Source organism: Paramormyrops kingsleyae, chromosome 6, assembly GCF_048594095.1.
Source record: "Paramormyrops kingsleyae isolate MSU_618 chromosome 6, PKINGS_0.4, whole genome shotgun sequence".
In the NCBI taxonomy this organism is placed as follows: domain Eukaryota; kingdom Metazoa; phylum Chordata; class Actinopteri; order Osteoglossiformes; family Mormyridae; genus Paramormyrops; species Paramormyrops kingsleyae.
This window is the reverse complement of record NC_132802.1, coordinates 9,690,661-9,703,018: the sequence shown is the minus strand read 5'-3', so window position 1 is coordinate 9,703,018 and position 12,358 is coordinate 9,690,661. Positions and strand designations below refer to the sequence as shown.

Sequence of the window (12,358 nt, the reverse complement as noted above, 5' to 3'; positions counted from 1 at the left end):
TACTTTATGTGTAAGTACAGCTCATGCAACTTTAGACTATTGCAAATTAAACCATTAATCAAGCTTTGCCCCACTGTGAATTCCAACTGATATCATCTTTGCTAATGATCAGTCTGTGTAACTGGGTGTTGTTAAATCATTGTTATTCCATAAACTTGAATTTAAAAGGAGTCTGAGCACTTTGTTTCAACATTATGATCCTTGTAGTTACATTATGTGTAAATCATATTAAGTTTTTCCATTGTATGGTATTGTGAGTTCAAATTTAAAAAAAAACAAATTCATACATAATGAACTTAACATCCCAAACTTACTGTTTTGGTGAGTTTCTCTGACAGACGGCACACATTTCATATGACAAAGCTGATCAGGTCAGCGGCTGCAGAACTTACTTTCTTACTGAGACCAAGAGATACTGAGTTAAGTTGTAACCCCCCCCCCCCAATAATCAAAACCAGCCAGTACAATCCCCTGGAACCCCTTAAATGTGTAGAGACCTCTACCCCCCCCCCCAACCATCCAATGCTCAATAACCCAAAGTCATGCCCAAGAATGAAAAACATCACACCATATTGGTTTTGAATAATTTTAATGTTGTTTTTGTACATTGCAGAAATAGCCCTATTCAGTGAGTTCAAAGTGCAACATACACAATATCAATTAAAGAGGGTTCTTGAGGTCGGTCATCTGAAGTTGCAAACAAGATATTTGATAGTTTACCAGTTTCACAGGTGCAATAGGCAACTTTGCCTGTTTCATGCAAAAGCTGATACTTCACCATTATGAAGACCCTGGAACGTAAACATGACGGGCAACAAAACATTAACAAAAAATATTACATTTACTCAGAGTACGGAGAGTCAAGCTGACTGGAACCTCCCGAGATATTTGGCACAGGTATGATTATGTTCAATAAAATATACCCAAAATATACTTATTCATTCAGAAAGAGTAATGATAAACACTTTTACCAAAAAGAGAAATGAGACCAGGTATTCTATAAATAGCTGGGTAACAAAAACAGCTTCTCACTTTCAAATGAGCAGGCAGTTTATAGCAACAACAAAATAGAAATCAAGCAACATCAAATTCATAATAAAAAAGTAACACCTTAATTTTTCATTCTATATAAAACGTTGTTCCATCCTTCAGCACTGCAAAATAGGTATCCAAAAGTTAATAAATGATCTATTTGTACAGGTGAACAACATCAAAAAGCGTTTTACATCCATTGTGCATCAAAAAAAAAAAAAAAAAAAAAAAGGATGACTATTTTTTTTGCAAAAATACAAAGTAAACAAAGTGCTCATCTTTAGCCAGGGTACAAGAGAAGAATACAAAGGGATTAAGATACATGGTGTGCTTATCTGTATCGTTCTCCTTCTTCCCATGCTATGACCTGTACAATACTGGCTCTAAATCTGGGGACACAATTCCATTTTCATGCCTCTGCACATCTGGATGGGTTAAGATCAATCGATAAGACTTTCATTACGCACCATCAGACAGAAAATGTTCCGCCTTTACTGTTCACAAGCCTGCAAAAGGACTAATGTGGACTGCAGCCCATTTTTGTGATTGATTTCAAAGTACTGTTTTTTTTGCCAAAAGTGAGGGTGACGCATGGTTACCAATCTCCTCTAATCAACGTCTTTGGATCACTTTAGACACCTGTCTGCGTTTTCTCTGTTTTGTTTTTCAGAACATCGTCGATGTTGTCATCCTCGATGACAACTGCAAAGAAGACAAGACAAGACATAGAACTGTCATACTTTCGCTTTTATGTTTCCAGGTGTTAATGAGGCACAACCTGTACCGGAGCGCATCACCATACTGAGAAGACAAAAAGCAAGCGTACACTGTTTACATTTACCCAGGCGGCCACGGAGCGGAGGGGGGGCTGCTCGCCCAGAGACGAGTAAAACCAAACCATCGCTACCATCCTTCTCCCTGATATGCGTCTTTGAATTAATAGAATATATATCATGACTGACAGGGCAACAGTCATTTCCCTAAAAATGGTTCTTTGCTGCCTAAGGGGATTACCAAGCTTAGAAAGCATCGGCTGCTATTAACCACAGAAAAGGTGAATTAACTAATCCAAGTATATGTGTGCACTTTCAAGCCATCGATCACTACAATCAGAATTGCGGCAAAGACGCTGTATTATCATTATACTGCCTACAAAACAAAGGTAACTCACTAGCCACCAAACTTTTGACAAGGCAAAGAGGTAATAATAATAATAATAATAATAATAATAATAATAATAATTTTCGGCACTATAAGCCATTTCATAAGGACTGATGCAGTATAATGTTGACATCGATCAAATACATATATATATTTTTTTTGGTTACGTTTATTTTTGGCCATATAGCTGGCAGCGTATAAAAATGAGATGCGGAAATTTCACTCACCTCGTTTACTTCTTCCAATCTGGCCGAGTTTAGGGGGCCTTTTATTCTGGGCAGCCCCGAAGAAGTTATTAGTATCCTGCAGACGACAGGTGATGGAGATCTGCCCCACGTCCTCGTCATCGCCATAGTGAGTTATTTTCTCCTCGTTGTAGGGTAATACATCCGACATGATGTCTCCCCCACCACCAAACACTCGACACTGATCAATTCAAATTAAACAAACGAATAGAAGAACAAAAATAAGGGACGACAACTAATATGGAGTCAAGTGACTAGCAAAAAAAAAACAAGCTTTAAAAATCAGAGAAAAAATGTGAAGCACGGTCAAGCCTGTATTTTTCCCGGCCACTCTCGCATTATTTTAAGTTTCCGATGCTTTTTTTGCGTACGCCGTTTGAATAAAGAAACTACAATCGCCGATATACGGGGCTGTTTCGCAGGGAAAAGACAGATCAAGATAAAAAAATGCAAATCGGAGAGCGATGCAAAAAAAAAAAAAACTGATCCCTGGGAGACCTGACAGCGAGAAGACGTCACTATGAGCCCGGAATTTTTCCAGTGCATACAGCGGCAATACCCCAATTCCCTCAGCTTCCCAAGGATGTTTTTACCGTCTTATAGTTCAAGAAGGCGTTCCCAAAGCTGCCCGTCCTTGTTCAAGAAAAATATTGTAGATTTATACAGCATGAGATGGGAATATCCTAAATCGATGCGGAAAGATAAAGTTAGTAAAATGCGTGTAAGCCGATTGATACAGTTCGTTTTTTTTTAGCGAAAAGACTCGCGCTGGTAAGTTGCAAAATGATTATTTCAGCACTACAACATACGGAAAACTCACCGGATCGGAGCGCACGCAGCCGACCAGCCTGATATATTGGTTGAAGTGTGGGTGTTCCCCTGGGTGGCCGAGTCTGAAGTAGGGAAACTGCCTTCTGATAATAGAATCCAGTATATTTCAAGACAGCAAACCAATGTTTAAAATGCTGAATTGTACTTAACACACAAGTCTGGACAAATACTAGGCGGATATTTGGGTAATTACATGGTAGCTCCACTGTCTCATGAAAGAAACAAACAAATAAATAATTAATAAGATAAACATTGAACATAACCTTACAAAGTAATAACACGTTTGTTGGTAGACTACTCTATTTGTACGGTATTATTGGCGGTTTTATACACAGATATATACACAGAGAATGACGTATTTCAATTTTTATTATATTCTTGAAGAATAGTTATTAATAGCATTTGCTAAATATTTTGGTGAGTTTTCTTTATATCGATATTTTACTTTACCTAAATACAATATATCAGACAAGGTATTATTTTGTGTAATTCTGCCAGAAAGTGTACCTGTAGTCTGAATACAGATAATACGTAAGTATTTTCCCCACCCTAGGTTTAAAAAGCGCTTTCAGACGGTAATAGTGTAATAGCTCCCTCTTCTGGTCATATCGTCCTTACACTCAATAGCTTATAATAATGATACTTATTCAATATTTTAATTTGAATACATGTATACAAATTTTTACTTTACACTTTTGCACCCCGTAAAATATCTCACTATGCACCTTTTTCATACAGTGAAAGTACCCTCATCTGCTGAAAAACACATTACAGTAACAATCCCTTCAACAACTACGACTCACTATTACTAACTCTACCATTACCAAGCGTACGTTAATGCAGAATCACAAAACATCTGGGATTTTATTATAGATTCACAAATTCAGACTTAAGTTTGCAATAATCGCGGTTGTGGAGAAATTTTCAGTATGACGGTAATACAATCTCTTACATGCCAGTGTTCATGTACGTGCTTTTACATCAGCGTATATCCTTTGTTGCCGTATTTTCATATTTTCATGATAACCGGTTATAAAAACAGTTCTCGTAATTTTTGTGAACAGAAATACCGTTCATGCATTATCAAAAACAGATTTTGCGCGTCTTAATTATTCCTTTAAATCAGGCACAAAAGTGTTAGACAATCATGCAACGCAGACCCTAAATCATTGTGTTTACTGTCTTTAAATATATTACTTAAGCGCAATTAATTTTGTTATGTATTAGCACGCCATATTAGCTTACCTTCTGATGGGGATGCCAATGAACCAGCAAGATTATGAGACCCAGGCTGATGTTTTTCCTTTTCACAAGTACGTACTCTTATAAACCTCAAATATTCTGTTATTTAGCACAATCTTTTTTAGTTATTATTTAACCAGTATATAGATGCATTTAGGCTATAGGTATATACTAGTGAAATATGACTTTCATTGTTTTTTATTCTTTGTGATGCATCGCACTATATTAATGTTTTAGGTACGTAATCATTTGCATTTTTATTTGCCTTTAGACATGATATCTAAGATAGTTTGTATTCTTATTCCATTTAACGCCCTACTTAATTACTTGGTTACTTAAATTTAGCATTGTATACAGCAAAGTGTGTTAAGTAATATGGCCTAATATGGTCTCATCTCGATTCCGTGAAACCTGAAATAAACGATAAAGAGATATTTTGTACTTCCCTCAAGGAGTCAGATTTATAACAAAGAACATGTGGGCTCACTGTAAAACATTTGGATAAACCTGAGACTGAAATATGCGCATCTTTTCTTTTGATGCACGTGTGATCTTGCATTTTCAAGTTTCTCTTGTGCCTGCTCGGCTCTTAATCGTCACTTGGAATAAAACAAAAACGAGGAAAAACGCAGTTAATAGTGTGATCCTCCCACCCACACAAAGAATTGCACTGACTTTAAACAAGTTACATGGTCAGGTCAATTGGGATAATGTTGACTGTTTCAATCGTTCTTTTCTTCTTTTCCCCGCACTACTTCTTTGTCATGCATAGTCTACGGTGAATTTAAGCGATTTGCTAACTTTTTGTTAAACACTGCCTTCAAGTGGTTAGTTAAGAAATTGCACTATAAACGATAAATAGTGCTTCAATATCCAACAATAACCACTAACCAACGTCTAACCAACAATAGGCACCAATAACCAACAATAACTGCGAGGAATTAACGATGTACTGTAAATGTTTTAATGCTTCATGGTCTCACGAGCCTGGACTCTAAAACAGGCAGTAGACATCCCCAACAAGATCTGGTTTTGGAGCAATCATCCGAATTTATAGGATTCAAAGGATTCAAAAGGTTTATCGTCCTGTGTACTAGTACAAGTACTGAGTACATTGAGATACTTGTGTGTTTCCTGTAGACAGGCACAGGACAATAAGACAGGACAAACAATTAGTTACACGACACAGGATGGCGCTTCAATAAAATAAGTTAAAAATATGATTAGGTATGGAGATATGGATGTATCTGGAAGAATAAATATGTTCTGTACAATATGTGTGCAAAGCAGCAGATAACACTGCAAATATAGTGCAAAAGCAGCAGTGCTAGGTGGTCTGGGCTGTTATGAGATCTGTGCAGGTTTTAGTGGTTCCTTCAAATGCAAACAAGCAGATAAAGTAATAGTTAAAACTGACTGTGTAAACTAAAAATCCACAAAATTCAAATGCAGATTCTCGCAGTATGTGTGCGCACATATGTACAGAATGGCAGCTAATCCAACCCTGCACATGTGGCTGTTCTGCTGACGCGCTTGAACCAACAACCTTCCGATCACCGGAGCAGAGGCTTTGGCCTTTAAGCCACTCACCTCCCAAAAAAAAAGCAATCTACTAAATACCTCTGAACATCCATTAAAATATGCACTGAAAGAAAGTCGTCTTGATTTGAAATTCTACACTGCATTTCTGCCTGCGTCCTGAATTCACAGAGTATACAGTAAGTAACAATTAAGACAGAGACGTTCCTGGACTTACGAATTTTAAGGAAAAAAAAGTGAAATAGTTCAATCTGGAGACATTGTTTTATGAGTTGCACATCTGGATGTTTGTAAGGTAAGCATCTTATCCTGTTATAGAAGGCTATCATTACTAGGGTCGTCAGTGTCTTTGTACACAGACAATTGCGTCTGTGACAAGACTTTTCCGTCACCGTGGCCAAATATTTTAACTGAGAAAAAAGGCTATGTTGGCTGTGTTACACACCATGTCAGTGATAAAAAAAACTGTTTTTTGATCAAAATGTCCGTCTTTAAAGTTTTGAATGTGTCTTTAAGGGGAAAAAAGCAAGAGGAGAACATTGAAAAGTGAAGGACTACAATATGCTTGGACATGACTGCCTGTTAGCCAGCAGATGGCAGTATTGATCTGATAACTTTAGCCAGACGCAGAGGGTCTCATTTGGCAAGGCTGTGCAGCAGAAATTTATATATAGAGTAGATACACGTATATTTACAGTTTCAATTTCAATTTGCTACAGGCTAGCACAGTAACACAGTGGGTAGCTCTGCTGCCTCACATCTCCCCGGCTGATGGTTTGAACCCCACCTCGGCTCTGTGTGCGCGAGGAGTTCACATGGATTCTCTTTGTTGTCAGTTTATCCCTGCAGTGCAAAGACATGCTGTTAAACTACCTGGCATCTCTGAATCGCCCATAGTGTGTGAGTGTATGTGCACTGTGAATGATTGGCATACTGTCTTAGCTATATACCTGCCTATTGCCTTGTGCTAGGCGCCATTGCCATGCAGACGAGGAAAATGAGATAAATGGAAAATGTTACAGGTTTTACTTCAGAGAGCAGAATTGTCACTGGGGCGTTAGGTACCGCAGCGAATCGCGGTCCTGTCGTCACTCCTTAGCGTACCTCCCAGGAAAGCGACATCTCCGTCTCTACCCGCAGAGACCCGCAGACTGCTATAATCGTCAACTACTAAGTGCACATTCTCATGTTGTTTCGAACCCCTGTTTCCCAGAACAATGGCAAGCACAATAACCACATGTCGCTTATAGGGACTGCTAAGATCCCGGTATAGTCATGTTTCATTTTGTAGGTTCCTAGGCATCTATCCATCGAGGCATTTATGCAAAACATTTCGTAAAGGTCGCTAGACCTATAAATGTAATACACTGTATATTATATATTTCAAAATTTGCCCTTTTGTTCTAAATACACTTAACATTTACATTTACAGCATTTTGCAGACGCCCTTAGGCAGAGCAAATTACATAAGTGCTTAGAAGTCTCATCAGTGAATACATTCTGAACAAGCAGTCATACATTCAGTTGTATTTTACACTATCATTTGTAAACAAGTGAACGTTTAAATTGTAGGATATCTAACTAGGGTCATTGATTGCAGCATCATTGTAACTGGAATTTGTTTACAAAGCATTACTTTATGTATCCATTCCATTGAAGCAAAAGCATAATGAGCTGTATTGTTTTTGGTGACATGAAGGAACCATTTGAGCTTTTCAGTGAAATATCTCGAGGAATTAGACAGCATTATCTATCTCTGGGGCTGCAGCTGATTTTGAGGGAGAACATAGACGAGTCCCAAAATATCGTGCTGATGTGCTATTAGTGATGAGAAGCCCTCATCAGTTAATGCGGGAGACCAAGTGGAGTGCTGGGCAATGTTTGGGCAGTGCTGGCTTTTCACTGGACAATTGACAATGTGACATGAAGGGAATATGCCTAGTTAGGGGTTCCAATCAAGTGTTGTGCAGGTAATTAAATTAAAGCTTCTCATTCATGTTTTATGGTATGTTGTATATATTAATGACAATGCCATATAAATATACAAATGGTTTAGTGAATTGTAAGCATTAGTGTTACATCCGCATTTCAGTCCCACCCTCCCCTGGCTGAATCCTAGCAGCTGTATTTAAGTGCATCAGATACCGTGTGTCTTAGCACAAAAACAGCAAGTAAAACTCGATTTGCTTCAATGATCCACATGATGTACACATCGGCCTCCTGCAAGTTATCTTTCTAATAGCACGGTTGGATGAGTGGATGTTCTGTGAAAAATACAGTCAGTCAGGCATAAATGATGAAGTCCTTTTAGTATGATGCTCGTAATAGAATATGATGCAAATAAAACACCAAGATCAAGGACAGAAAAAGAACCTAGATGCCTGAATAAAACAACGATGTTAACCAAAACTGCAAGGAAACAATCTAAGGAAGTTTCTAAAATGGAGGCAAGAGCATGTAAATAATATGGTAAATATTAATGTTATATTTGGGCCCATTTAAAATTATATGCATATTTTAACCTTCTTCCATCCTGTACTCTTCAAAGGACATGCAGCATGAAAGGATTTGTGCCTTTTGCAGGTAAGTATTCTCTGCATATCCCTCCTTTAGGGACACGGAATTTAAATTTTTCTTTGAGATAACTTTATTTATGACAAGAAGTTTGTATATGCTGTGATGTGCACTTTTGAAACACCACTTTTACCCTTTGCTAAAGGCTTTATACTGTAGATCAAAATCCTGAAAATGTGCTTTAGGGACTGGCAAACATAGTTTCAGCTTAAGAAAAAAAAATAGACTAACACGAGCCTGTTATTTATCACTGTCTTGGAGCTCATAACAGATCATGGCTGTGGGAATGCTTTGGTTGGAGGGGCGAACAGATGCATGGGACATGGGGGGGTGGGCAACAGACCAGGATGGGGGGGGGGGGGGGGGTGAAAATAACAGGGTGAGAGAAACGAAACCACCTGGTGAAAAAAGAGAAAAAAACAACAGGTAAGGAATGCATGTACATAATGGAATTCTCTCCAGCCTGGACTGCTGCGTGCTCGTCGCCACGGTTACAGTGGAACCAACAATAAAAAGGACGACAAAATGAACCCTGGGAACAGTGGACAGGTTTAACTCATTGTGACGGAATGTAATATGCATCGCCTGTCACTTGACCCCTCCCTGTGTGGGGCAGATGGTGGACACACCCTTGCTCACACATCCCATAAAGGCGTAGGAGCCCAATATTATGCATCGTTACAAAAGACGCTATACAGCCTGTATTTATGTCTGGCAAGTCAAACTGACAAGACAGGAATCCAGAAACGAGGGTGAGAAGATCAGTGTCAGGAAGTCAGTTGCCAGTTGGTCTTACATCTGGTTCATAATGAAAGAGCATCGTTTCACTGGATAAATGGCCACATGTTTTACGCTCTAAATGGATGTCGCCACTTAACCCATAGTCATTCACCAACTGGTACAAAATGGAAAAACTGGCTTCTGTCAATTTGTGATGAAGTCAATGCAATGCCTAAACCTCCCAAGGTCACATCATGACAAAGACATTCAGAGGCTGCGTGAGACCGCAGTGACCCTGACAAACAGTGTCGGATAACTTTGAGATAAAAGCTGGAGGGAGTCGGCTGAATGTGATGGGGTCCCTGCTATAGGATGCACTATGAACCCGCTGAACTGCTTCGCCCGCATCTGCAGAGGCTATAAATCCAGTCATGCTTTGCGTGTTGCTTGCCAGCGCGGGCATCTGGAAACAGCCCCCCCCAGTGGCAGGGGCCTCGGCGGCCTCTTATAATCGAGGGAGTATTTGCATAATATTGTCCATCCCTTTTAGTTCATTTCCAAACTCAACAGCCACGGCCAAATTGCTATTATGTTTCTAGGACGCGATTTGCATTTATCACCAAACAATAACAGTGATAAAGTGTAATGTGCGGAGGGCAGTCTGGACAGGCGCCGTCCAAACTGAGCACAGAGCTGCGTAATTGCACAAAAGATTACGTTTGTGTTGCAGTCCATCAACTTGCTTTCATTTTGACTCTTGATCATTAGTCTGCTTCTGTTGCTTCTTTAGACATGCGTAACGATGGTGACCAGTGGTTTTATGTTGATAAGAATGTTTCAAATGGCATGTAAAATCTAAAATTGACTTAAACTACAAAGAAAAATGTGGCTTGTGTTTGATCAGAAGCTTAAAAATTAGGTTTATTGCTCTCTTAACTCAGACAACCGGTAAACAAAACAAGAGCATAATATAATCACACTTTTAACATTATATAGTATTATCTTAGCATATAATGACATTTAAGTACTGTAGCACTGGCATTCCTCTCTCCTGAGCACTTTTGCAAATTGTCTTGTTAAAAAAATCCAAGGTTAGCCAATGGTCATGTCTTTGTAGGTCACCTGACTGAAGCAGTGATACAGGAAGACACGACTCAGCCATAGCATAACACCAAGTACATTCTCCTTACTGCAGTACAGGAATTAATGTTGCCCCAGGAGAGACATCTCATTCTCAGTCATGCAACCAAGCTGTGCTCGCTTTCATGATGCAGGACTCAAGATGTGCTGAAAGGAGGCTTTGGGCACCCAGCTGTGAAATGGAGGAGAGAGACAAATGTTATAGATGGGTATGTAGACTTTAAATGAAGAACACCAGCATCGTCACGTAGACATGGCATGTCAGTTTGGGAGGAGACAGGTGGAAGATGGCTAGAGCCATCCTGAAGTTCAAAAGCTCACTTAGAAATAAATGCTACCTCAGAAGTAATGCAGGTTTTGTCATGCAGCCAAAGTTATGTCACTTAAATAAGAGGCTCATTGCACATACTTTTTGTAGGTGACATGGATGAATCCTGCTTATTGTAGGATCTATCCATCTGACCATGTATCAATTGTTACATATCTAATCAGGAATAGGATGACTCTGGGAAAGGTTGAGGTGTTAAGTAGAGTACATCCTATACTTTGCAAAGTAGAGTACATCTACTTAACTTAAATGCTTACCAGGAAAATGTAATGGTCAATGTGTTTCATTGATTGATTGAACATGTTTCTAATCTCAATGGTAAATTCCGCACCCACTCACCATTCCCAGTTTTGCCGATATTGCTGTTCAGCCGAGCACGCAGTTCACGTTTTAGAGTATAAAGGATATGCTATTGTTGTTGTATGTGCTGTGTTATATGGTAATGCAACCATGGTCTGAGTAGCTGGTGCACACCACATAATCCACATGTCATTAGTCATCGCCAAAGATATCTGCTTCACACATTGGCCATTGGTGGCAGGCAGCAACAGAACACAGCGAAACCTCACAGTTCCAATACATATGAATAAGTAACACAACACCCAATTCGGTAAGTTTAGAACAGCTTACTGGTACTTTAGTCATACCCATGGGGAAGCTGGGTAATTTTCACATATCCCATAATGCACTCCATGAAAGACATAGACATATATAAAGGTGACAGCAGGTTTTAGGGTCAGATCACAGGGTCAGCCAGTGACAAGCAGCCCTTGAGCAATAAAGATTAAGGGCCTTGCTCAAGGGCCCCCTGGTGGCAGCACTCTGCTGGCCCCTGGGATTTAAATCAGTCCGAATCTACAAACTACAAACCTCTAACCATGCTGTACCATTATGCACATCAAACAAACAAGAACAAATAATATGAAAAAGAAAACCTAGTTGGAAAAATGTTGCAAATTTCACATGATTACCAAGGCAACGGAACTTTAAATTTTACAGTAATCATTTTATTAATAATCATTTTATTAAATCAATTTATTATTCTGTGAAAGCAAGATTTAAAGATGTAAAGACTTTACGTACCGATTTTACAAGCCAGCTTGTCCACAAATAAGGCCAAATGGAAATTATTGTAACTACTCTATCATGTCTGTTCCACTTGCTAAGGTTGTAATGTACTTACAAACCAATGATAATGCTGTAAACTGACAGTCATGTGGTTGTTTTCCAATTTCAATAACAAATACACAATCTATTTCACAAATCCCTTTTATCATACTAAACTCCTGAACTTTACTGAAATGTTGGTCTGTTAAATGAAAGCTAGTAAGTAATTGTAGGTAACTGATCTGAATGAGCTATAAACACCTTTGCAATGTCCTTAAGGAAATAACTCGATGATGTTACATCGTTAAGGAATGGTATCAGGCAGTATACAAACACTTTTAAATTAAATGCAATTCTATAAAGCTGTTGCACTTTCAAGTGCATGTTGTGTAACATTTCACTAGGAGTTGCCAGGAACAAGCAAGAATTACATCAGTAC

At 38.8% G+C, this 12,358-nt stretch overlaps 1 protein-coding gene across 7 annotated transcripts; it reads right to left on the bottom strand.

Annotated features, from left to right (window-relative positions):
- Positions 1-572: 572 nt before the first annotated feature.
- camk2n1b (calcium/calmodulin-dependent protein kinase II inhibitor 1b) lies at positions 573-4,981 on the bottom strand. Of its 7 annotated transcripts, none has more exons than XM_072713610.1 (5): positions 4,515-4,980; positions 3,259-3,352; positions 3,032-3,121; positions 2,421-2,619; positions 573-1,734 (listed from the first exon to the last, which is right to left on the bottom strand). In XM_072713610.1, the coding sequence occupies exons 4-5, from the start codon at positions 2,587-2,589 to the stop codon at positions 1,664-1,666; spliced, it is 240 nt and encodes a 79-aa protein (XP_072569711.1). In that variant the 5' UTR covers positions 2,590-2,619; positions 3,032-3,121; positions 3,259-3,352; positions 4,515-4,980; the 3' UTR covers positions 573-1,663. The 7 variants fall into 7 exon arrangements, with proteins under 7 accessions (XP_072569711.1, XP_023690648.1, XP_023690645.1 ...); XM_023834880.2 differs by having other exon boundaries at positions 3,259-3,331; XM_023834877.2 differs by having other exon boundaries at positions 3,032-3,352.
- Positions 4,982-12,358: the final 7,377 nt, after the last annotated feature.